This window comes from Zalophus californianus, chromosome X (genome assembly GCF_009762305.2).
Source record: "Zalophus californianus isolate mZalCal1 chromosome X, mZalCal1.pri.v2, whole genome shotgun sequence".
NCBI classification, from domain to species: Eukaryota; Metazoa; Chordata; class Mammalia; order Carnivora; family Otariidae; genus Zalophus; species Zalophus californianus.
This window is the reverse complement of record NC_045612.1, coordinates 1138326-1164527: the sequence shown is the minus strand read 5'-3', so window position 1 is coordinate 1164527 and position 26202 is coordinate 1138326. Positions and strand designations below refer to the sequence as shown.

At 45.2% G+C, this 26202-nt stretch overlaps 2 protein-coding genes and 1 pseudogene across 3 annotated transcripts in view; 2 read left to right on the top strand and 1 right to left on the bottom strand.

Annotated features, from left to right (window-relative positions):
- Positions 1-26202, top strand: part of PLXNA3 (plexin A3) — a 217448-nt gene that overhangs the window by 177654 nt on the left and 13592 nt on the right. The window contains exon 34 of one of the 2 annotated variants that reach the window (XR_004819857.1): positions 22472-22627. The gene's annotated coding sequence lies outside the window, so the exon portion shown is untranslated. Of the gene's footprint in view, positions 1-22471; positions 22692-26202 lie in introns of those variants that run through there. The other variant, XM_035725834.1, reaches the window with a different exon arrangement.
- Positions 774-1710, bottom strand: LOC113933905 (olfactory receptor 3A3-like). The gene is given in 2 exon segments (XM_027614271.1): positions 774-1292; positions 1294-1710. Coding segments are annotated over 2 exon segments (936 nt in total).
- LOC113930600 lies at positions 16937-17664 on the top strand (annotated as a pseudogene).

Below are 26202 nucleotides of genomic sequence, written 5' to 3'. Positions count from 1 at the left end.
AGAGGGAGAAGCAGACTCCCTGCTGAGCAAGGAGCCCGATGCGGGACTCGATCCCGGGACTCCAGGGTCATGACCTGAGCCGAAGGGAGTCGCTTAACCAACTGAGCCACCCAGGCGCCCTAACTGCCTACTTTAACAGTATGATCCTATTTATGTAAAAAAAAAAATTATGAATGCAGGTTAATATATCCTAGGGAAAAAACTGGCAGAACACACATAAAACTGTTCATAGTGGTTACTACAGATGCTGAGATCCTAAAAACACACCTTAGTGTAAGGCATGAGTGATTTTATAATAAGCATATATTATAGTGGAAAAAAATTTAAAATATCTAAGCATCCGAAACTGTAAGTACACTATGATTCCAGTTTTGTTTCCCTACTTTAAATATGCATGCACATACATTTGTAGTTCGGAAGGAAACCTGAAAGAAACCATCAGAATGTTCACAGTGGTTCTTTCTGGGCGGTGAGACTTATAGAGGGCATTTGGGGGGGTGTCACCTTATAAGTTTCTGTAACTGCACAGCTTATCCAATGACCATGTTTTACTTCCATAAATAGAAAACAATGTATTAGAATCAAAAACCACGACAGAAATATTTGATCTTTGCTGAAAATGGGGGGAAACCTGGCACACAAAATAGGATTCACCAAATGGATCATCTACATGAAATTTCAAACTCCTATGTGATTGGATTCACCCCCAAAGCATCAGGCATGTACCAGCCTCGCCATGGAGAAGTATGGCCTTGAGTTGATGTGACTAGTGCCTAGGAGGCACTTTCTTTCCCAAGGGCCTGGAACAAAGCCCTCTTCACCTCCTTGTTTCGCATGCTGTAGATGATGGGGTTGAGCATGGGAGTGAGGACCACGTAGAGCACAGAGAGCACCCGGTCCCACAAGCCAGAGTATGCCGAGCTGGGGAGGATGTAGCAGAGGACTGAAGTGATGTAGAAAACGCACACCATAGTGATGTGAGCACCACAGGTGGAGAAGGCTTTTCCTCGGCCCTCAGCGGAGCGAATCCTGAGAATAGCAGCCACGACGTGTATGTAAGAGATCACAACCAGGGCACAGGGTGCAAGAGCCACCACAAAGCTGGAGAAGAACAGGGCAAGTTCATGGGCCCACGTGCTTGAGCAAGAGAGTTTGATCAGAGGAGGGAGGTCACAGAAGAAGCGGGTGATAAGGCGAGGCCCACAGAACTTGAGTAGAGCTGCAAGGATGGTGTGGGTGAGCGCATTGGCCAAGGCAAGCAGGCAGGAGATTGAAGCCAGTCCTGCGCAGGTCCCGTTGGCCCATGAGGACTAGGTAGTGCAGTGGCCGGCAGATGGTGGCATAGCGGTCGTGGGCCATGGCTGTGAGCAGGAAGCACTCCCAGGGAGCCAGGAAGTGGAGAGAGAATATCTGGGTAAGACAAGCACGATAGGGCACGGTCCGCACTGGTGCCTGCAGGTGTGCCAGCAGCCGGGGCGCTGTGCTGGAGATATAGGCGGTGCCCAGCAGTGAAAGGTCGGCGAAGAAGAAGTACAAGGGGCTGTGAAGTCGGGCGTCCATTACAATAAGGCTGACAATGCCCAGGTTCCCAACCACAGCCACTATGTAGACCAGCAGAAAAACCGCAAAGAGCAAGGGCCTCAGCTCCTCTGTGTCAGTCAGCCCTCCCAGAAGAAACTGGGACACCAGGGTCTCATTCCCCAGCTGCATGGAACCACGCACAGAAACCTGTAGGGTCCAACTCAGAGTCAGATGAGGATCTAAGTTTGGAGGTTCCAATTTACAAAAGGGAGTGGGGGCGAGGGATGGTCCAGAGACAAAGAAGACAGGTTTCAAGCTTAAGAAAATAAGACTCAGAACTGGTGGAGTGAGGTTAGGCTCAGGAGGCCAGTGGTAAGGTGGAGGCCAGTGGTAAGGTGGAGGCCAGTGGTAAGGTGGAGGCCAGTGGTAAGGTGGAGGCCAGGAGAATGGAAACAGTAACCCCACACGAAGAGAAGCTGCCAAACCTTGAAGCCAGAGTGCATGCACCTCCTATAAGGACATCAAACTCAATTCCTCAGAAGCTTCTACCTGACTAAGGACCCTAGATCTTGTAACCATCTGCAACAGTCCCCTTACTTCCCCATCACCAACCCAGCAGAGCCCCAACTCAGGATCAGTGATAAGATATTAGGCAGGTCCCTCCTTCTCCTGTTCGGAACCTTTCAGTGCGCCTCCCATCTCACTCAGAGCCAAAGCCAAAGTCGCCCCCCATGGCCTACCAGGCCCTCTGTGGTACACTCTCTCCCCTCCTCTCGGATCATCGGCCAAGAAGTCTGTCAGCTCTGCGCCCCATATCACATCTTTGCACTTGCCCACAGCAGCACACACCCTTGCCTCGTTCCTGCCTCGGCAGAAGAGGTCTCTGCCCTCTTATCCGAGGCTAATTTGTCCAATTTCTCCGGCTGCTCTCTTCACTGTGCCAGCCCTGCTCAGCATTTTTTTTACATGTGAATGTACTAAATGCCACTGCACTGTTGCCTTTAAAATGGTTTATTTTATGTTATGTCAACTTTACTTCAATTAAAAAGAAAGCAAAAATAATTTTTCAGACCCACAAGAGCTGAGATCATTTGTTCTCAGCATCGGGCTCCTTGCTGAGCAGGGAGTCGGCTTCTCCCTCTGACCCTCCCCCCCTCACATGTACTCTCTCTATCTCATTCTCTCTCTCAGATAAGTAAATAATAATAAATAAATAAATAAAATATTTTAAAAAAAGAGAGAGAGTGTCTTATGGTTTGTCTCCCTCTCTGATTTCATCTTGTTTCATTTTCCCCTCTCTTCCCCTATGGTCCTCTGCCTTGTTTCTTAAATTCCACCTATCAGTGAGATCATATGATACTTGTCTTTCTCTGATTGACTTATTATTTCACTTAGCAGAATACCCTCTAGTTCTATCCACGTGGTTGCAAATGGCAAGATTTCATTTTTCTGATGGCCGAGTAGTATTCCGTTGTCTATATATACACCATATGTTCTCTATCCATTCATCTGTCGATGGACGGCTGGGCTCTTTCCATAGTTCGGCTACTGCGGACATTGCTGCTATAAACATTGGGGTGCAGGTGCCCCTTCGGATCACTCCATTTGTATCTTTGGGGTAAGTGCCCAGTAGTGCAATCGCTGAGTCCTAGGGTAGCTCTATTTTCAACTTTTTGAGGAACCTCCATACCGTTTTCCAGAGTGGCTGCACCAGCTTGCATTCCCCACCACCAGTGTGGGAGGGTTCCCCCTTCTCCAAGTCCTCGCCAGCATCTGTCATTTCCTGACTTGTTAACTTTAGCCCTTCTGCCTGGTGTGGGGTGGTATCTCATTGCGGGTGGGTTTGGATTTCCCTGATGCCGAGTGATGTTGAGCATTTTTCTTTGTGTGTCCGTTGGCCATTTGTAGGTATTCCTTGGAGAAATGTCTGTCCATGTCTTCTGCCCTTTTTTATTCTTATTTTATTTTATTTTTTTACTTGACAGAGAGAGACACAGCGAGAGAGGGAACGCAAGCAGGGGGAGTGGGAGAGGGGGAAGCAGGCTTCCGGCCGAGCAGGGAGCCCGACGCGGGGCTCGATCCCAGGACCCCGGGATCATGACCCGAGCCGAAGGCAGACGCTTAACGACTGAGCCACCCAGGCGCCCCCCTACTGTATGATTCTTGGAAATTCTAGAAAAGGCAAATCTAAGCCCCATCTGTCATCTGGGAGCAGAACGTAGAGGAGGAGAGTGTCTGTGCAGAGGCACAGGGGGAATTGTGAGAGTGACGGGGATGGTTTTGTATCTTGACTTTTGCTGTGTACACCTTTGTCATAACTCATAAAACTGTATACTTAAAATGTGTGTAATTTTCCGTGTGTGCATTTTGCCTCAGATAAGTTGAGCAAAAACAAAAAAAGAGGAGGGACAAAGAAAAATGAATAGCGAGATGGCAGACTTAAATCCAACGATATCAGTAATGATATTAAATGTGAATTTGCCAAACAATCCAATTTAAAATCAGACATTGTTAGATTTTTTTTTTAAAAGACCAAACTACGTGCTGTCTACGTGAGCCACATAATTAAAATATAAAGACACCGGGGGCGCCTGGGTGGCTCAGTCGTTAAGCGTCTGCCTTCGGCTCAGGTCGTGGTCCCGGGGTCCTGGGATCGGGCCCCACCATCGGGCTCCCGGCTCAGCGGGGAGCCTGCTTCTCCCTCTCCCTCTGCCTCTCTCCCTGCTCATGCTCGCTCGCTCTCTCTCAGTGTCTCTGTGTCTCAAATGAATTAAAAAAAAAAAAAAGTTTATTGGCTCCTGACATAGAACATCTGATCAATAGCATCAGCTACCTTGATTGACGTTTTTCGAACACTAAATTCGAAATCTAAATTTCAGATGTGTGTCTACTGCACATTCTTTTCAAGGACAAATATGTTTTGTATGCATTTGCTGGGCCAAAAACCAATTCTCAATAAATTTAAAATTTAAGGATGGAAAGTTAACTGAGTATGCCTCTGACCAGCCGTGCCTTGTTCTTCATTTTAGAGGGAGAGCTTTCAGCTTTTCGCCATTAAGTATGATGTTAGCTGCGGGGTTTGTCATACATGGCCTTTATTAGATTGGGGTATATTTATATTTTTTTTTTAAGATTTATTTATTTATTTTGAGAGAGTGAGAATGAGAGAGAGAGAGAGAGAGAGAGAGAGAGAGAGTACATGAGAGGGGGGAGGGTTAGAGGGAGAAGCAGGCTCCTCGCTGAGCAGGGAGCCCGATGCGGGACTCGATCCCGGGACTCCAGGATCCTGACCTGAGCCGAAGGCAGTCGCTTAACCAACTGAGCCACCCAGGCGCCCTCAAATAAATAAAATCTTTAAAAAAAAAAGAGGCCCTGAGCTGGATTTGGCCAGGAGGCTGTAGTTTGCCAATCCCTGTTGTATGTCTTAACAGATTGCCTTGTCTCGTTCTCTCACTCCCTAAGACTAAGAGTCTCTTGGGACGCCTGGCTGGCTCAGTCAGTTAAGCGGCTGCCGCCTTCGGCCCAGGTCATGAGCCCAGGGTCCTGGGATCGAGTCCCACATTGGGCTCCCTGCTCAGCGGGGAGCCTGCTTCTCCCTCTCTCTCCCTCTGCTTGTGCTCTCTCTGTCCAATAAATAAAATCTAAAAATCAAAAAAAAAAAAAGGAAACTACTTAAAAAAAAAAAAAAAGTCTCTTAAAGTGGGCGCCTGGGTGGCTCAGTTGGTTAAGCGACTGCGTTCGGCTCAGGTCCTGATCCTGGAGTCCTGGGATCGAGTCCCGCGTCCGGCTCCCTGCTGAACAGGGAGTCTGCTTCTCCCTCTGACCCTCCCCCCCTCTCATGTACTCTCTCTATCTCATTCTCTCTCTCAGATAAATAAATAATAATAAATAAATAAATAAAATATTTTAAAAAAAGAGAGAGAGTGTCTTATGGTTTGTCTCCCTCTCTGATTTCATCTTGTTTCATTTTCCCCTCTCTTCCCCTATGGTCCTCTGCCTTGTTTCTTAAATTCCACCTATCAGTGAGATCATATGATACTTGTCTTTCTCTGATTGACTTATTATTTCACTTAGCAGAATACCCTCTAGTTCTATCCACGTGGTTGCAAATGGCAAGATTTCATTTTTCTGATGGCCGAGTAGTATTCCGTTGTCTATATATACACCATATGTTCTCTATCCATTCATCTGTCGATGGACGGCTGGGCTCTTTCCATAGTTCGGCTACTGCGGACATTGCTGCTATAAACATTGGGGTGCAGGTGCCCCTTCGGATCACTCCATTTGTATCTTTGGGGTAAGTGCCCAGTAGTGCAATCATGTCGGGAGCCTTGAGCAACAAAGGGGTTAATCGGGTAGAGCAAAGGCTCCCTGATCCCTTTGAACCATGGCCACCTGGCTGCCCCCATACAAGAACATGTGGTACTGGCTAGCCCGAGTTGTATTTAGGCTAAGAAACTACAGTGTTATTGATAAGCCCTGAAAAATAGCGCACCAGGCCCTTTGGAGGCATGGGAAGAAACTATGTCCTTGAGGAACCTGGCCTTGGACCAAAAACTTGGGACGGAGCCAGGAGAGGGCAGGGAGAAAACTGTGGAACTTGTTTACGTCCTACTGTTATGTAACCTGAACCTATATAAAGTGTGTAAGTAAGAATAAAGTTGTTGCTCGCGGCATCCCCGTGGGCAACCCTCCTGTTCCCATACTTTTATGTTTCATTCTCTTACCCTCACCCCTGTTCGACCTTGCACGCGGGCCGTGGCAAGTGGCGCCCGAACAGGGACCTGAGCACATGAAAGAGGATCCTGGACACTGACGTCGCAATCAACCAGGTAAGAGAACCGGTCGTTTAACCGGCACGACAGGAGTAAGAAATTATGGGACAAAGTCAGTCCGCTAGTCATGCATATTTTCTGCGGACCCTGCAGATTTTATTGGCAGAGAGAGGGCATAAGGTGTCTTCCTCCACACTGCAGGAATTTTTCAGGAACATAAAAGATTTGTGCCCTTGGTTCCCACTAGAAGGAACAACAAACCCAGAGGATTGGAGACGGGTGGGCCAAGAGATGAAAAATCAAATAAAGTTGCGGGGCTCCGGTGCCTTGCCGCCCAATACAATGGGCCTTTGGTCTCATATTTGTGAAATCCTGGAGCCACAACAAAAAATTGAGCTGATATCTTTAAAATCATGGGTTGAAGATGAGGAAAAAGATCCTATTAAAGTACCCCTGACTCCCACTGGGGTATCCTCTTTTGAGATCCTGGGCAATGATGCTAACATACCCACCCAGGACCCTTTCCCTCCTCCACCACCGCCTATGCCCTTGGCGGGGAAAGCCCCTAAGGCTCAGAGTGGTGGGGATGAATTTGGCGACGATGATGTTTATCTTGATGATGACCCCATTCTGACTATGCCCACATCATTGAAATCGGTCCTGCCTGCAGTCACAGCCTCTGGGCAGGGGATCAATTCTGTGACTAAGTGTACTCAAACTAGCATGCTGCAGGCTTTTCCCATTATGACCAATCAGCAGAGCGCTGCCAAGTCCCCTGTGTCCGGCATTAGCCCTTTACAGAGGACTTTACTAACAGCGCAGCAGGCAGGAAAAGACGTGGGAGAGTTTAATGCCTACCCAGTAACCTTACAGGGAGGCCAACGGACATATACTGCCTTAAATTTTAAAATGTTAAAAGACTTAAAGGCTGCCTGTAGTCAGTACGGGGCCACTGCTCCCTTTACCCTATCTATGATGGAGAACCTTACCAAAAAAGCTCTTTGCCCGGGAGATTGGAAGGTTGTTGCCCGGGCTTGCCTTAATGGGGGAGATTATCTGTTGTGGAAGGCCGAATTCGAGGAAAAGTGTAACAATCTGGCTATCTATAACAAAAGGACCCAAATCCCTGTCACATATGAGATGTTGGCTGGTACTGGAGCTTATTATGAAGTGGGTAACCAAATACATTTCCCTGAGATTGCTTATGTTCAAATCAACGAGGCTGTTTTGACTGCATGGAAAAAGTTACCGACCACTGGCACAAGGACAGAGGAGTTATCCAAAATAAGACAGGGACCCGATGAACGCTATCAAGACTTTGTTTCACGGCTGTTAGAAGCCGTGAGTAGGATTGTTGTAGATGGGGAGGCAGGAACTATTATAGTGAAGCAGCTAGCCTTTGAGAATGCCAATTCAGCATGTCAGGCGGCCATAAGGCCTTGGAAGTCCACGGGCACCCTTGAGGATTTTTTGCGGCATTCAAGTCAATCCAGCTCCTCTTATTACAGAGGCAGCACCCTCTATTTATAACACACATCAGAGCTCACTCTAACCTTCCTGGCCCCCTAGCGGAGGGCAATCGCATAGCTGATGAAAATACACATATATTTTCTACAAACACCATTCAGGCAGCAAAAAGCAGCCATGCAAAATTCCATCAGAATGCACAGGCCTTACGGCGCCAATACGGCATCTCCCGGGAGGAATCCCAACGAATTGTACGAGAATGCCAGTCCTGTCCCCAATTTTTTAACCCCCCCTCATATGCCATTAACCCCAGAGGGCTCCTTCCTAATCACCTTTGGCAGATGGATGTAACCACTTACTTACCGTTTGGCCGCCTTAAATACATCCATGTCTCCATCGACACCTTCTCTAACTATATTTTTGCTACTGCACACTCCGGTGAAGCTTTTGTAGATGTCCAAAATCATCTTTTCGCAGCATTCGCAGTTCTGGGCATGCCAAAGGCTCTTAAAACCGACAATGGTTCAGCCTATACCTCTTCAGCATTCCAGACCTTTTGTGCAAATTTTCACATCACTCATACAACAGGCATTCCCTATAATTCTCAAGGTCAAGCCATTGTCGAAAGAGCCCACTCCACCTTCAAAATGTACCTCAAAAAATTAAAAGAGGGGGAAATACTACAGGGGAAAATAAAATATTCACCTCACTTACACCTTTCATTAGTACTCTTTGTTTTAAATTTTTTGAATGTTGACTCGGTTGGCCGCACTGCCGCCGAGCGTTTTTGGCAGCCTGAGCGGGCTCCCCTCCTCTATGCGAAGTGGCGTGACCGCGCCACCGCGGAGTGGAGGGGACCCGACCCGGTCCTACGCCAGGGCCGAGGATGCGCTTGTATCCTTCCCCAGGATGAGGAGACGCCACGCTGGCTCCCGCTTCGATGCGTCCGCATTGTCCGTGATGGTTTGCAGAATGAGGCGGCTCCAGATCCGCTCCGGGAGGACGAGGAGACGCCCCGCCTCGGATCAGAGGAAAATAACATGCGGAGACATCAAAGCCCTGACCGCTCGAGCTGAGGCCACCGTGCGTGAGTCGGGCCAGCCAGTCATGGCTGTTGCCCTTTTCCTTGCCATGCTATCACTTTTAACCCTTGACTCTGCCCAGGCCTCTCCTTACTGGGCTTTTGTCCCGGACCCTCCTACCGCGAGGGCAGTCACCTGGAAGGATCCCACACCCAAGGTGTTTACTAACTTCACAGACATTTTTGATGGGCCTGAGATTTCCGGCCTCACTCATGCTGTGGCGCCTTTTAACTGGACCAGCCTGGCTTCTGCCCCCCCCATTTGTTTCCAGGCCATCGATGGCCCTGAGGCGCCCCATTATGGATGCGTGGTCACTTCATCAGTCTCCCGAAGAATCCGCTCTTGGTATGGAACTGAGCCACCTAGAAGAGACACTTTGACACCTCATGTAATGGTGGAGAATTGGGACATCAACGAGGTTGTCCTTCAACATCGGAGGCCCCTGCCTGTTGGCCGTTTCGGACCCGCTTCCAGATCCCTTGAGACCCCATACCTTGACTATCCCCTCTGTAAATCTGACCTAACGTGGAAAACCTACGGACCCTCTTGGAAAACCTGCGTTCATCACAACCCAGAGATTGTGACTCCCCATGGCATACCTGATACTTATATAATTGACTGGTCAAAAGACGGGGATCTCCCTTTGCGCCGCTCCCCCCCCCCCCCCCCCCCGCCTTCAGGATATGGGCCATACGACCACAATAATTCTGCTCCCGGGGGACTGCTATCACTGGGGAGGATGAGACACCCGGACTTATGGAAAATTGTTGCGGCCATGAGACATGTTAAAACTAATTCACCCCTTTTCCCTGGCTTCCCCACGGGCCCATTGACATTTCAAATTCAGGCATGTCTTTCCCCACCGTTCCTGTTTGTAGTGGGGGACGGATCTGTAGTACCCGAGGCTAAGGCCAATAGGACCCTTTACAAAATAACTTGTGAGGAGTGTTATCTCACCAACTGTTTGCCTTTACCCAGCGCCCCAAATCCAACAAAGAAGGTTTTCCTAGCCATGCAGCCCCCTTATCTAATGATGCCTGTAGAGGTGGGGGGGCCCTGGTATAGAGATTATGGCTATCAATTTGCACAAGAATTAGAGGGCCTACTTAGCCGGGGACGACGTTTCCTAGGCCTCCTAATAGCTGGCATCACTGCCTTGGTGTCTTTGATAGCATCAGCTACTGTCTCCACGGTGGCACTGTCCCAGGGCATACATACTGCCGCTCATGTAAATAGCTTGGCTCATAATGTCTCCCAGACCCTTGCCACCCAGGGAAGCATAGATAGGAAGATCTTGGCTCGCCTGGATGGTTTAGAACAGGCGGTCGAATATTTAGACACCCAATATTCATTGTTACATACTCGTTTGTCCTTTGTGTGCCACGGAGGGTATGGTTCCATTTGTGTGACCCCCCTGAAAGCTGACAACGTCTCCTGGGAAACGGTGCAGAGGCACTTGCAAGGTATCTGGCATGAGACAAATGTAAGCCTAGATCTGTTTCAATTGCAAAAACAAATAAACAATATAGCCTCCTCCCATCTGCATGTAGTCACCCCCAGAGACATGGCACAATCCTTTCTACAAAAGCTACAGGGGTTTAACCCCTTTAATATCCTCCAACATTCCTTCTGGATTATGTGTGCTCTGGTTGTAGGGGTAACCTTATTACTCTGCTTATGGTGTGCTTGGAGTCGCTGTCTGTTTGCTTTCATGGCCAGTACCCAAGCAAATGTACACATGTTGCGTTTAAAGATAAAAGGGGGAAATGTCGGGAGCCATGAGCAACAAAGGGGTTAATCGGGTAGAGCAAAGGCTCCCTGATCCCTTTGAACCATGGCCACCTGGCTGCCCCCATACAAGAACATGTGGTACTGGCTAGCCCGAGTTGTATTTAGGCTAAGAAACTACAGTGTTATTGATAAGCCCTGAAAAATAGCGCACCAGGCCCTTTGAAGGCATGGGAAGAAACTATGTCCTTGAGGAACCTGGCCTTGGACCAAAAACTTGGGACGGAGCCAGGAGAGGGCAGGGAGAAAACTGTGGAACTTGTTTACGTCCTACTGTTATGTAACCTGAACCTATATAAAGTGTGTAAGTAAGAATAAAGTTGTTGCTCGCGGCATCCCCGTGGGCAACCCTCCTGTTCCCATACTTTTATGTTTCATTCTCTTACCCTCACCCCTGTTCGACCTTGCACGCGGGCCGTGGCACAATCGCTGAGTCCTAGGGTAGCTCTATTTTCAACTTTTTGAGGAACCTCCATACCGTTTTCCAGAGTGGCTGCACCAGCTTGCATTCCCCACCACCAGTGTGGGAGGGTTCCCCCTTCTCCAAGTCCTCGCCAGCATCTGTCATTTCCTGACTTGTTAACTTTAGCCCTTCTGCCTGGTGTGGGGTGGTATCTCATTGCGGGTGGGTTTGGATTTCCCTGATGCCGAGTGATGTTGAGCATTTTTCTTCGTGTGTCCGTTGGCCATTTGTAGGTATTCCTTGGAGAAATGTCTGTCCATGTCTTCTGCCCTTTTTTATTCTTATTTTATTTTATTTTTTTACTTGACAGAGAGAGACACAGCGAGAGAGGGAACGCAAGCAGGGGGAGTGGGAGAGGGAGAAGCAGGCTTCCGGCCGAGCAGGGAGCCCGACGCGGGGCTCGATCCCAGGACCCCGGGATCATGACCCGAGCCGAAGGCAGACGCTTAACGACTGAGCCACCCAGGCGCCCTTCTGCCCATTTTTTGACTGGAGTATTTGCTCTTTGGGTGTTGAGTTTGGTACGTTCTTTATAGATTTTGGAGACTACCTTTCATCTGAGAAGACAGTTGCAAAGAACTTCTCCCGTTCTGCCAGTTGTCTTTTGGTGTTGTTGACTATTTCCTTTGCTGTGCAAAAGCCTTTTATCCCGATGAAGTCCCAATAGTTCATTTTTGCCTTTGTTTCCCTTGCCTTTGGAGACGTGTCTAGCAAGAAGTTGCTGTGGCTGAGGTCGAAGAAGTTGCTACCTGTGCTCTCCTCAAGGATTTTGATGGGTACCTGTCTCACATCTAGGTCTTTCCTCCATTTTGAGTCTATTTTTGTGTATGGTGTAAGTTTCATTCTTCTGCCTGTGGCTGTCCAATTTTCCCAAAACCATTTCTTGAAGAGACTGTCTTTTTTTTCCCATTCCATATTCTTTCTCATTTTGTCGAAGATGGGTTAACCATAGAGTGAGGGTCCATTTCTGGGTTCTCTATTCTGTTCCATTGATCTATGCGTCTGCTTTTGTGCCAGTACCATACTGTCTTGATGATGACAGCTTTGTAATAGAGGTTGAAGTCTGGAATTGTGATGCCACCAGCTTCGGGGTTTTTTTCAAGGTTGCTTTGGCTATTCAGGGTCTTTTCTGGTTCCATACAAATTTTAGGATTATTTGTTGTAGTTCTATGAATAAAGTTGATGTTATTTTGATAGGGGTTGCATTGAATGTGTAGATTGCTCTAGGTAGCACAGACATTTTAACAATATTTGTTCTTCCGGGCGCCTGGGTGGCTCAGTCGGTTAAGCGACTGCCTTCGGCTCAGGTCAGGATCCTGGAGTCCCGGGATCGAGTCCCGCATCGGGCTCCGTGCTCAGCGGGGAGTCTCCTTCTCCCTCTGACCCTCTTCCCTTTCATGCTCTCGATCTCTCATTCTCTCTCTCTCAGATACATAAATAAAATCTTGAAAAGAAAACAGGAAAAAAAACAATATTTGTTCTTCCAATCCATGAGCATGGAATGTTTTACCATTTCTTTGTGTCTTCCTCAATTTCTTTCATGAGTATTCTAGAGTTTCCTGAGTACAGGTCCTTTGCCTCTTAGGTTAGGTGTATTCCTTTCAATTTCCTTTTCTTAACTTTAAAAGTTATGAGATTGGTAATGGAGGAGTTAACTTCTTTGGAGACCAAAAAAAAAAAAAAAAAAAAAAACCTCTATCAAAACCACCTTTTTCAGCAAAATAATCATCATTGCCATCCTTACCTTCACACTCCTTGTCATTTTCTTATCATCTTCGTCTTCTTTCTGCTCCACTTTTTCTTGCTTTTTCAGCCTTTCCAGCTCCATTTTCTGTTGTTACCTCAGGTCTCTGCTAGCCACATAGCCAATAATACCCATTCTGCATTTTTCTCCATCTGAACAACTTTATTTTTTTTTAAGATTTTATTTATTTATTTATTTATTTATTTAAGAGAGCGAGAATGAGAGAGAGAGGGAGAGAGAGCACATGAGAGCGGGGAGGGTCAGAGGGAGAAGCAGACTCCCCGCTGAGCAGGGAGCCCGATGCGGGACTCGATCCCAGGGACCCCAGGATCATGACCGGAGCCGAAGGCAGTCGCTTAACCAACTGAGCCACCCAGGCGCCCCATCTGAACAACTTTATTATCTGCTCATTTCTTCCAGTTTCTTTGTGGCATCCCCCGTGGAAAGGTCAGGATGCTCCCCATGACTAGAATGTGATGCTCAGAACGAAAGAAGGAAAAGGACGAAGGGCTCTTGAATGCATTTGGATCCTTAGGTTGTTTCTTTTCTATTTAGGGGAGAATGAGCTGTGCCTGTGTCTGCCATGTCTTGTCCTTTGCAGAGCATTTGCAGTAGGAGACTGAAGCACATAGATGAAGCTTCTGGTGCTCCTCCTGGCACCATCTGGACTCTCAATTCTATTCCTTTGGTCTATATGTCTATCCTAATGCCAGTACCACAATGTTTTGATTACTGTAGCTTTGTAATAAGTTTTGGAATCAGGAAGTGTGTGTCCTCCAACTTTTTTCGTTTTTTTTTTCCAAAATTCTTTTGGTTAATCATCCCCCTTGCAATTCCACATGAATGTAAAGATCGACATTCCTATTTCTGGAAGAAAAAAAAAAGTTGGGATTTTTATAGGTATTGCCTTGAATCTTTAGATCACTTTGGGTGGTATTGCTGCCTTCATAAAATTAAATCTTTCAATCCAGAGAGTCCAGAAATAAACCCATACATCCACAGCCATTTGATTTTTAATGGAAGTGCCAAGACCATTCAGTGGAGAAAGAATAGTCTCTTCAACAAATGGTGTTGGGACAACTGATATCCACATGCAAAATAATACAGTTGGACCCTTACCAAACACCATATACAAAAATTGGCTCAAAATGGATCAACAACCTAAATGGGATGTCTTTCCATTTATTTAGGTCTTCTTCAATTTCTTTCAGCAATGTTTCGTAGTTTTCATGTTTAATTCTTACACCTTTTTGGTTAAATTTATTTCTAAGCATTTTATTCTTTTTGATCCTATTGTAAGTGGAATTGTCTTGATTTCATGTTCAGATTGTTCATTGCTGGTGTACAGAAAAACAACTGATTTTGGCATGTTGATCTTGTAACCCGAAACTTTGCATAATTCATTTATTAGCTCTAGCAGTCTTTTGTGGATTCCTTGGGGGTTTCTATATATAGGATCATATCCCCTGCAAATACAGATAGTTTTGCTTTTTCCTTTCCGATGTGGACGTCTTTTATCTGTTTTTCTTGCCTGACTGCTCTGCATGGAACTTCTAGTACAGCGCTGAAAATCAGTGTTCAAAGTGAGCACTCTTTCTCCTGATCTTAGAGGGAAAGGTTTCTGTCTTTCGCCATTGAGTATGATGTTAGCTATGGATTTTTCATAAATTCCTTTTGTCATGTCTAGGAAGTTCCCTTATATTCTCAGGGTTTTTAAATGTTTTTTTTTAATCATGAAAGGGGGTTGGATTTTGTCAAAAATTTTATCTGTACCAGTTGAGATGATTGGGCAGTTTTCCTTTGTTTTATTGATTCACAGGTAGGTTTCACCCTTGCATTCCTAGAACAAATCTCACTTGGTGATTCTGTGTGTAAATTTTTTTTTAAAGATTTTATTTATTTATTTGACAGAGAGAGACACAGTGAGAGAAGGAACACAAGCAGGCAGAGTGGGAGAGGGAGAAGCAGGCTTCCCACCGAGCACGGAGCCCGATGTGGGGCTCGATCCCAGGACCCGGGGATCATGACCTGAGCCGAAGGCAGACGCTTAACGACCGAGCCACCCAGGCGCCCCTCTGTATGTAAACTTTTTTAAAAAAAGATTTATTATATTTATAAGATTTTATTTATTTGAGAGAGAGAGAGCATGAGAAAGAGCATGAGAGAGAGAAAGAGAGCACAAGTAGTGGGGAGACGTAGAGGGAGAAGAAGACTCTCCACGGAGCAGGGAGGCCGATGCGGGACTCAATCCCAGGACCCTGGGATCATGGCCTGAGCCAAAGGTAGACGCTTAACTGAGCCACCCAGGCACCCTATTTATTTATTTTAGAGAAAGAGAGCACGAGTCGGGGGAGGGGCAGAGGGAGAGGGAGAATCCTTAAGCAGGCTCCCCGCTGAGCAGGGGTCCCAACATGGGGCTCCATCTCAGGAATTAATGTCAATCCTACTTAAACGCTTCCAAAAATTGAATAGGAAGGAATGATCTCAAACTGTTTTAGGAAGTAAGCATTCTCCTGATACCAAAGCCAGGTAAGAATACTACAAAAAAAAAAAAAAAAAAAAGAAAGAAAGAAAGAAAGAAAAGAAAACAAAGAAAGAAAGAAAATTACAGGCCTATATCTCTAATAGATGCAAAAATCCTCAACGAAATACTAGCAAACTGAATTCTACAGCACATTAAAAGGATCATACACCGTGAACAAGTGGGATTTATCCCTGAGATGCAAGGATAGTTCAACATCTGCAAATCAATCAATGTGATACACCACACCCACAGAATGAAGGATTAAAATCATATGATAATCTCAATAGATGCATAAAAAGCATTTGACAAAATTCAACATCCTTTCATGTAAAAAAAAATCTCAACAAATTATGTTATAGGAATGTACCTCAACATAATAAAGGTGATCTATGACAAGCCCACAGCCAGTATCATGCTCAGTGGTGAAAGGTTGAAAGGTTTTCCTCTAAGATCAGACACAAGAAAACAAAACGAAACAAAAAGACAAAGATGCCCACTCTTACCATTTCTTTTTTTTTTCTAAGATTTTATTTATTTATTTGAGAGAGAGCACACAGCAAGCACGAGCAGCGGGGGGGGAGGGGCAGAGGGAGAAGAAGCTGACTCCCTGCTGACTGTGAAGTCCAATGTGGGGCTCAATCCCAGGACCCTGAGCTGAAGTCAGACGCTTAACCGACTGAGCCACCCAGGCACCCCGTCACACTCTTACCATTTCTATTCAACATATTACGGAAAGTCCAGAGCAATTAGGCAAGAAAAAGAAATAAAAGGCATCCAAATCATAAAGGAAGCAGTAAAATTATCCCCTAAAGAATCCACCAAAAACTGTTAGAACTAATAAATGCATTCAGTGACGTTGCAGGATACAAAATCAACACTAAAAAGTCTGTTGCCTTCCTTTCTTTCTGTTATTTATTTATTCATTCATTCATTCATTCATTCATTCATTCATTTAGTTATTCACGAGAGACAGAGGCAGAGGGAGAAGCAGGCTCGCCACGCAGCGGACAGCCCAATGCAGGACTCGATCCCAGGACCCCGGGATCGTGACCTGAGCCGAAGGCAGACGCTTAACCGACTGAGCCACCCAGGCGTCCCAAAAATCTGTTGCGTTTCTATACACTAACAACATACTATCCAAAAAAGAAATTAAATAAACAATCCCACTTACAATAAAACAATCCCACTTACATCAAAACAATAAATACTTAGGATTAAATGTAAGGAGCTGAAAGATCTGTACGGTGAAAACTATAAAACATTAAAGAAAGAAATTGAAGATGATACAAATAAATGGAAAGATAACCCATATTCATGGATTGGAAGAATTAATCTTGTTAAAATGTCCATACTACCCAAAGCAATCCCTATCAAAACTCCAATGGTATTTTTCACAGAATTAGAAAAAACACTCCTAAAATTCACATGGAACCACAAAAGACCCCAAAATAGCCAAAGCAACCTTGAGCAAGAAGAACAAAACTGGAGGCATCACACTTCCTGATTTCAAATTATATTACAAAGCTATAGCGATCAGGAGTCCCCACACGAGCAGAGAGTGTCAGAGGCAGAAGCAGAAGCAAAAGTTCCCGGAGCTTCTCCAAGGCTGCTGTCCGGGTTGCCCGTTTGGCCGCCCCCTCCGTGCCTGGCAAAGGCAATGGCTTCCAAACTCCTGCACATGCTCATCCTTGGGCCGCCCAGCTTGGCCAAGGGCACTGTGTGCCGGAGGATCGCTCAGAGCTTTGGCCTCCAGCATCTCTTCTTGTGGAAGAACATCAAAGCCAACACCCACGTTGGTGATATGGCAAAGCAGTACATAGAGAAAGGTCTTTTGGTTCCAAATCATGTGATCACACGCCTAAGGATGTTGGAGCTGGAGAACAGGCCCGGCCAGCACTGTTCACAGTTCAGGCTGCAGCCCTGGACAAAATCTGTGAACTGGATCTAGTGTAGTGATCACTTTGAACACTGCATTTGAAACACTCAAAGATCGTCTCAGCTGACGTTGGATTCACCCTCCTAGTGGAAGAGTATATGACCTGGACTTCAATCCACCTAGTGTACATGGGATTGGTGACATCATGGGTGAACCATTAGTCCAGCAGGAGGACGATGAACCTGAAGCTGTGCCTGCCAGGCTAAGGCAGAACAAGGAGGTGGCAAAGCCAGTCACTGAATTATACAAGAGCCAAGGAGTGCTTCACCAATTTTCTGGGACCGAGACTAACAAAATCTGGCCCTATGTTTATACGCTTTTCTCGAACAAGATCCCAACTATTTAGTCCAAAGAAGCGTACTGAGCCCGCCCCATGGAAGAACCGGGAAAATGTCATTCATTCAGTTGTCTGTGTGGTATTAGTGCCAGTTCAAGCTAGAAGCTAGTGGGCATAGCTTGCAGTGTCTTTCCTACTTTAAATGGTGAACTGAAATGAAAACGAATGAGTAGAAGAGGCTCCTCTCTGCCTTTCACAAGAAGGGTCACCTACACATGTCTAAGATGCCTCGGCACATCTCAAGCCCTTCACAAGAAAGCAAGTACAGGCTGCGTTTAAATGGCACCTAACCCAAACCCTAGCTGATTTCTGACCATCATGTTGTTGCCATAGTAGCCTTTTCACACGTGATGGTGTTGGCCTCTGGTTCCCCCGTCCCCCAAAGGCTGTTGAACCACAGCACAGCACCAGGAGGCCTGAGAAAGCCCAGGGCAGTAGCCGCGGCCTTGTCCCAAGTTCTCTGGTATGTGCCCTTCCTGGTGACCATGCGATTGAAGCCAGTTGCTCTTTGTGGTTGCTTCTCTGGCCTTGAGTGACTGTCCACAATTTATTTTTTCTGTTAGGAGTGAGACCTTTTCTGCATCCAGGCTCCATAGAATCTCTCCTTTGCAGACATCCTGGACTGAAAGTATTTGGCTTCTACTATTTTTATTAGACTGTATTTTTTTTACATTTGTTTTCTCCCTTCCTAGGCTATGAAGTAATACAGATAGTTACTGCATTTATCCCTCTCAGATCCCTTTCTAAGAGCTGAGAGCGAGGGGAGGGTGTGAAATCACTTCCTGCACCAGGAACTGAGCTCTGCGGAGGGTCTACTTACCCAGTTGGGCTGACCCTCATGGGCTGGCACTGCCCTTTTCTTTTATTGTGAAAAAATAAAATCCTCAGGGTGCCCGGGTGGCTCAGTCGGTTACGCATCTGCCTTCGGCTCGGGTCATGATCCCAGGGTCCTGGGATGGAGCCCCGAGTTGGGCTCCCTGCTCAGCGGGAAGTCTGCTTCTCCTTCTCCCGCTGCCCGCCCCCCGTGCTCTCTTATGCTCTCTGTCTCTCAAAAGAATAAGTACAATCTTTTTCCAAAAATGAAAATAAAATAAAATCCTCAAAGTCTTTGGGAGCCATCAAAAAAAAAAAAAAAAAGGGAGAGACCGACTTATCTACACAAATGTTAAAGGATCGTATCTTGTGTATAGAAGCAATAAGACCATATGAGGGTGCCTGGGTGGCTCAGTTGGTTAAGCGACTGCCTTCGGCTCAGGTCATGATCCTGGAGTCCCGGGATCGAGTCCCGCATCAGGCTCCCTGCTCAGCAGGGAGTCCGCTTCTCCCTCCGACCCTCCCCCCTCTCATGTGCTCTCTCTCTCCCTCTCTCATTCTCTCTCTCAAATAAATAAATAAAATCTTTAAAAAAAAAAACACCATATGAAATTACTGCACTAAAAGAATACTTTAGCTTTTTATTCAAGACAAAAAAAAAAAAAAAGACGTATTTTGAAAGCTGCTAAATATTGATGCTGACACTGTTTTTTCTCCTGTGAGTGACTGAAGCATATTATAAGTAGTTGGTAAAGGGAATGGAGCCTGTGCATTGGGGAAAATGTTGCATTAGCTGTGCCCAGACTGAGCATGACAGCTTTATGATTATGGGAAAACAAATTCTTACAACTTTTTTCCTATTCCAAAGATGCTTTCTATGGGGTGGCCATTAAGTCTAGAAATACAGATAATACAATATTGTCATTCTTTGTAATGTAACATCAATAAACCACTTGTTAAAGAAAAAAAGCTACAGCAATCAAAACAGTATGTAGTTCTGACATAAAAATAAACACATAGACCAATGGAACAGAATAGTCCAGAAATAAACTCACATATATATGGTCAATCTTTGACAAGGGTGACAAGAATACACACTAGGGAAAGAATGGTCTCTTCAGTCAGTGGTGTTGGGAACTGGAGATCTACAATCAAAAGAATGAAACTGGACCCCTATTGGACCCACCATACACAAAAATCAACTCAAAATGGATTAAAGGCTTAATCGTAAAACCTGAAACCATAAAACTCTGAGAAGGAAACATAGGGGGCATGCTCCTCGACATTGGTCTTGGCAACAATTTTTTGAATGTGACACCAAAAGCACGGGAAACAAAAGCAGAAATAGACAAGTGGGATCATCAAACGAAAACACTTCTGCACAGCAAAGGAAACAATCACCAAAATGAAAAGGCAACCGGCAGAATGGGAGGAAATATTTGCAAACCACATATCTGATAAAGGGTTAATATCCAAAATATGTAAGGAACTCATACAACTCACTAACAAATAATTCAACCGATTTTAAAATTGGCAAAGGACCTGAATAGACATTTCTCCAAAGAAGGCGTACATATGGCCAACAGGTACATGAAAATGTGCTCAACATCACTAATCATCAGGGAAATGCAAATAAAAATCATAATGAGATATCAACTCATACCCGTTAGGATGGCTATTATTTGGTGAGAATGTAAGCTGGTACAGCCAATATGGGGAAAGGTATGAGATTCCCCAAAATATTAAAAATAGGACCACCATATGATCTAGGAATCCCACTTCTGGTTATTTATCCAAAAGAATTGAAATTGGGATCCCGAAGAGATATCTGCACTCCCCTGTTCACTGCAGCATTATTCACAATACCAAGACACAGAAGTAACCTAAATGTCCATCGACAGATGAATGGATAAAGAAAATATGGTACATACATACAATGGAATATCATTTGGCCTAAAAAAGATGAAAATCTTGCCATGTGCAACAACATTGGTGGATCTGGAGGACATTATGCTAAGGGAAAGGAGCCACATACAAAAAGACAGAGACTGTAGGATTCCATATGTTGATCTAAAATAGTCAAACTCATAGAAGCAGAGAGTAGAATGGCGGTTGCCAGGGCCTGTGGGAGAGGGAAATGGGCAAACGATGGTGAGAGGATACAAAGCTTTAGTAAATGTAAGATAAATGCTCCAGGTCCGTACAGCACAGTGTCTATAGCTAAAAATACTGTATCGTATACTTAAAACTTGCTCAGAGGGTAGATCTTATGTTAAGTGTTCTCAACACACATAATAACGGTGATGATGATGATGATGATGATGATGATGACGACGACGACGGCAAGAGGAAACTTTGTGGCATAGATTGTGGTGATGGTTTCACAAGTATACTTATCCCCAAACTCACTGAGTTGTATACATTAAATATGTATAGCTTTTCATATGTCAATCATACCTCAGTAAGTGGTTTTTTTTTTAAGGCAATAGAAGGAAGAGGAGAAAAAGACAACAATGAAGAATTATTACATAATAATAGATAACCAAAACAGTAGCAAAACTATAAAGAAAAAAAAAGAGTAACATAAAAGTCAGGGTGGTGGTTATCTCTAGGAAGGAAGTAGACTCATGATTTGGACAAGGTACAAGGGGCTTTCTGGAGTTATGGCAAATGTTTTATTTCGTACCTTGGGTGAGGGTTACACTGATGTTATAATAGTGTACTAAGCTGTACATTTATATTTTGTGCACCTGGCTGTATGTGTGTTATATTTCACAATTAAAAGGCTTAAGAAAGATTCAGCCAAGCTGGTGTGTATATCCCTAGTTCGTTATTTTCACTGCTGTATAATGCTCCAATAAATGATAGATGGCACAAGAATATAAACAGGAAACACAACCTGAGAACACAATGAGACCTGAAAATAGCTGAAAATCGGACATAACCCAATTGGTTATTGCCTCCCTTCCCCTGCCCAGCCTCCATTCTCAAACGGAGGCGGACTAAGGTTTTGACTTTCAGCAGGAGATCAGGAAGGAGAGGCACATAACCTTTGTCTCAGGAAGCAACATGGAGGGAGGGTCTACCCAGTAATAACCCCAGATCAAGTCCCAACTAACTGGGAGATTCCCATAGTTACTGCCCCCGCCCTGGAAGTCCCAGCCGTGGGACCCAGAATCTTCTTCAGTGCTTTATGCCAGCGCAACACCTGCCACTAGATGGCACCAAACTCCAGCCAGGATCAGAACAGATTTGGGGGGGTCCGATAGACCTGCCCCGTTCGTTTCATTAATCCCACAACATAATTTCACATTTTCTGTGAGTGAATTTCTGGTAAGCTATCTGTTACATTATGGCAGGGTTTTAGACTGCTCCAATTTATCTGTTCTACTGTTGATGGGCATTTGGATAGTTTCCAGCCCTTGGCCATTCTAAACAAAGCTGCCATTTAATTATTTAACTAGCTCATCTTTAATTTCTTTCAGCAATGTTTTGTCATTTTTAGCAGACAAGTTTGTACCTCCTTGGCTAAATTTACTCCTAAGTAATTTTGCTCCGTTTGGTGCCATTTTAAATAGAATTGTTTTCTTGATTTCATTTCGAATTGTTCATTGCTAGTGGATGCAAGCACAACTAATTGTTTGCATGTTGAGCTTATATCCTGAACTTGCTGAATTTTTATGCCCTTTAACAGTTTTTTTTGTGGATTCCTTAGGATTTCCTATATATAAGATCGTGCCATCTGCAAATATAGTTTCACCTCTTTCCCATATAGAGGTCTTATATTTCTTTTTGCTGCCTAATCGGATGTCTTTATTTTATTTATTTATTTATTTATTTATTTATTTATTTTTGGCCTCATTGCTGTGGCTAGAACTTCCGGTACAATGTTGAGTAGAAATGGTCAAAGTGGGCATCCTTATCTTATTCCTCATCTTAGGGAGAAAATCATTGCGTGCAATGTTAGTCATGGGTTTCAAATGCCCTTTATTGTGTTGAGAAAGTTCCCTTCTATTCCCAGATTTCCGAGTGTTCTCTCCTGAAAGAGGTGTTGGATTTTGTCAAATGCTTTTTCCATCAAGAATTTTTGGATCCACATTCATAAGGGATATTGGTCTGGTTTTCCTGTGATGTCTTTGTCTTGCTCTGGTATCAAGGTGATGCTCATGGAATGAAGGTAAGGAAAGCCTCATAGAACGGATTAGGAAGTATTTCCTCTTCTTCTATTATCTGAATGAGTTTAGGAAGGATTGGTGTCGGTTCTTCCTTAAATGAAGCCATCCGGTCCAGGACTTTTCTTCTGGGAGGCTTTTGATTACTGATTTCCTTGGTCCATTAGCAAAATGCCACAGACGGGTGGCTTATAAACAACAGAAATTTGTTTCTCATTTGTTCTGGAGGCTAGAAATCTGAGATCACAGTGCCAGCATGGTCAGGTGAGAGCTCTGTTCCTGACTGCAGACTTCTCCTGGCACCCTCACGTGATGGAAGGGGCAAGCAAGCTCACTGGGGCCTCTTTTATAAAGGCACTAGCCCCATTCATGGATCCCATCCCAACCACTTCCCAAATGCTCTACCTCCTAATACCATCCTTTGGCGGGGGGGAGGGGGGGTCAGGATTTCAGTATATGAATTTTAGGGGGAACACAAACATTCAGATCACAGCAATGATTCAATCTCTTTACTCATGATAGGTCTGTTGAGATTCTCTATTCCTTCTTGAATCAGTTTTGGTAGTCTGTGTTTCTAGGGATTTGTCCATTTCATCCAAGTTACCTAATTTGTTGGCATACAATTATTCGTAGTATTCTCTCAGGATCCTTTTTTAACGGGCGAATTCAAGCTAATTTTACTAATAATCACATTGGTCATAGCTTACCAATAAACCTATCTTAAGGATGACAATTTAATACCATCCCAGATGTAAAGAAAAATGCATATTCTCAAAGGAAAGAAAAGGCTTGAGAGAGGGATGAAGATATCAATAATAAAAGATGTGCATTTTCTAGGGGCAATAATAAATATTCTCACAGCTTTTCTTTTTTTAATTTTTTTAAGATTTTATTTATTTACTTGACAGAGAGAGACAGCGAGAGCAGGAACCCAAGCAGGGGGAGTGGGAGAGGGGAGAAGCAGGCTTCCCGCGGAGCAGAGAGGCTGATGTGGGGCTCGATCCCAGGACCCTGGTGTCATGACCTGAGCCGAAGGCAGACGCTTAACGACTGAGCCACCCAGGTGCCCCTTAATTTAATTTTTTTAGTAATCTCCACACCCAATGTGGGGCTCAAACTCATGACTCCAAGATCAACAGTCACATGCTCTTCTGAATGAGCCAGCCAGGCACCCCTCTCACAGCTTTTCTTTATCAAGTGCAACAGGGTTGGAGTCTACAGTGGTGTCTTCTCAATTCTCCAACATCTGCATCACACTCAGGTGGCCCCACATAGCCCAGAGTGAGCCCCTAACAGATGCGCGTGGACTTCCATCTCCCGTCATTAGGTTCCAATGTCCTAGGAACCATGTCTCAAATTAAGTTTTGTCACCATGAAATATCTGATTAAAAAACCAGTAATGGGATAAAGCTGAAATATAAGCATTCCAACTAGATTTCAGGTGAACTGACAACAAATTGGAAAGAGATGCAAAGATATTTCAAGAGTCTTGGAAATTCACAAAGTCATTTAAGAAGAAAATACACTTGGGGCGCCTGGGTGGCTCAGTCGGTGATGCGTCCGCCTTCGGCTCAAGTCATGATCCCAGAGTCCTGGGATCGAGCCCCGCATCGGGCTCCCTGCTCATGCTCTCTCTCTCTCTCTCAAATAAATAAAATCGAAGAAGAAGAAGGAGAAGGAGGAGGAGGAGGAGGAGGAGGAGAAGGAGAAGGAGAAGGAGAAGGAGAAGAAAATACACTTCACTCAATTTCAGAAAAAACTCCCAGACTCCTCCAACTCCTGGTCCATGCATCGATATTCTCCTAAGATTATTTCCTTTGTTGAAAGAGGAACATTGAAGCTTAGGAGGGAACATTTGATAGGGAAAGATTTCAAGCATTTTCCTAGCTTTTCCGTTCCTCTTTTGTATATACTCCAATTAAATGTTAAACGGTAGTTGGTCATCCAGAAGCACAGACTGTCATACTTTTTATGTCCCCCGTAGCACCTTGCTAAATATACATTTGTTGACTGCATCTTTAAAGATTTTATTTATCTCTTTCACAGAGAGAGACACAGTGAGAGTGCATCTTTAAACTCACAAGTAAAAATTTACTGCTGTCAGATGTAAACTCACTGGTAAAATCTGATCTTTCAGTCAAATAGATCATGGAATTATCACTTCATTCCTAAATACCAGGATAATAGATACTAAAGAATTAGGGGCTAATTGTATTTATTTATTTGTTTGTTTGTTTATTTTTTGAGAAAGAGTGGCGGGGGGGGGGGAGGGGTAGAGGGAGAGAGAGAATCCTAAGTGGGCTCCAGGCTGGGTGTGGAGCTGGATGTGGGGCTCAATTTCATGACCCACGAGATCATGACCTGAGCCAAAACCAAGAGTCAGATGCCCAACGGACTGAGCCAACCAGGTGCCCCAAGATTTTATTTTTAAGTAATCTCTACACCCAAAGTGGGGCTCGAACCTACAACCCCCAGACCAAGAATTACATGCTCTTCTAACTGAACTGGCCATGTGCCCCAAGAATTAGTTTTATTTTTATTTTTTGAAAGATTTTATTTATTTGAGAGAGAGAATGTGTGTGTGTGTGTGTGTGAGAGAGAGAGAGAGAGAGAGAGAGCGCGCACATGACGGGGGAGAGGGTCCGAGGGAGAAGCAGACTCCCTGCTGAGCAGGGAGCCCGATGCGGGACCGGATCCCGGGACTCCAGGAGCCTGACCTGGGCCGAAGGCCGTCGCGTAACCAACTGAGCCAGCCAGGCGCCCCAAGAATTAGTTTTAAAGGAGCATTCTGAAGAGCCTTGACTTGAATTCACAGTAGATTCTGACCTTATCCCACCACACTTATTTTAGCCATTTGGATCTCCTTGCTCTGATACTCAGGGCTGTTTATTACTCGCGAGAACTACAGGACAGTTTGTCTTCTTCTTCAACAAGGACCTCCGATCGATGAAAGAGAAAGAATGAAGAGAAAGAGGAAAAGAAGAAAATGAGAAGAAAGTAAAGGGGGTGGAACCCTGATGTGTATTGACAGACGTAATATTTACCACTTAAAGTACCTGTTATATGAAACAGAGCTCTAGAAAATGCCGAGTAACTTTAAAGAAAAATGCTCAAAAAAGAGAATAAAAAAAAAAGACCCCAATGCTCCGCTACTTACAGCTGTTACATGAAAGAATAATTGAGCCACTACAAAAACACGGGCACTCAAGTGACATGCGCTACGGAACAAACTAACAGTGGCTTCAGAGGAGGAGGTACGAGGAGAATCTTGGGGAGCCCACAGAAACCAGGAGGCAGCCACAGCCCCGTCCCGAAGAGCACTGCTCCTGAAACCTGTCTGATTTCCTCTTCTCTGTCCGTTGTGGTGGAAAAGTACGCCAAGGACGGCCAGCTCTCAGTAGCTGCTCACACGGAGGCCAGAGCTGTGATGTCACTTTACAGACGTGGAGGCGGGGAGGCTCCGACAGGCCCGGTCGGCCGGCGGCCATGAGCCGGCAGCAGGGCCTCAGTCCCGGGGAGGCCGCCCACCGTCTCGGCCCCGAGGCGCAGCCCGCCGCGCCCCCCGCCTCAGCGCCGCGCC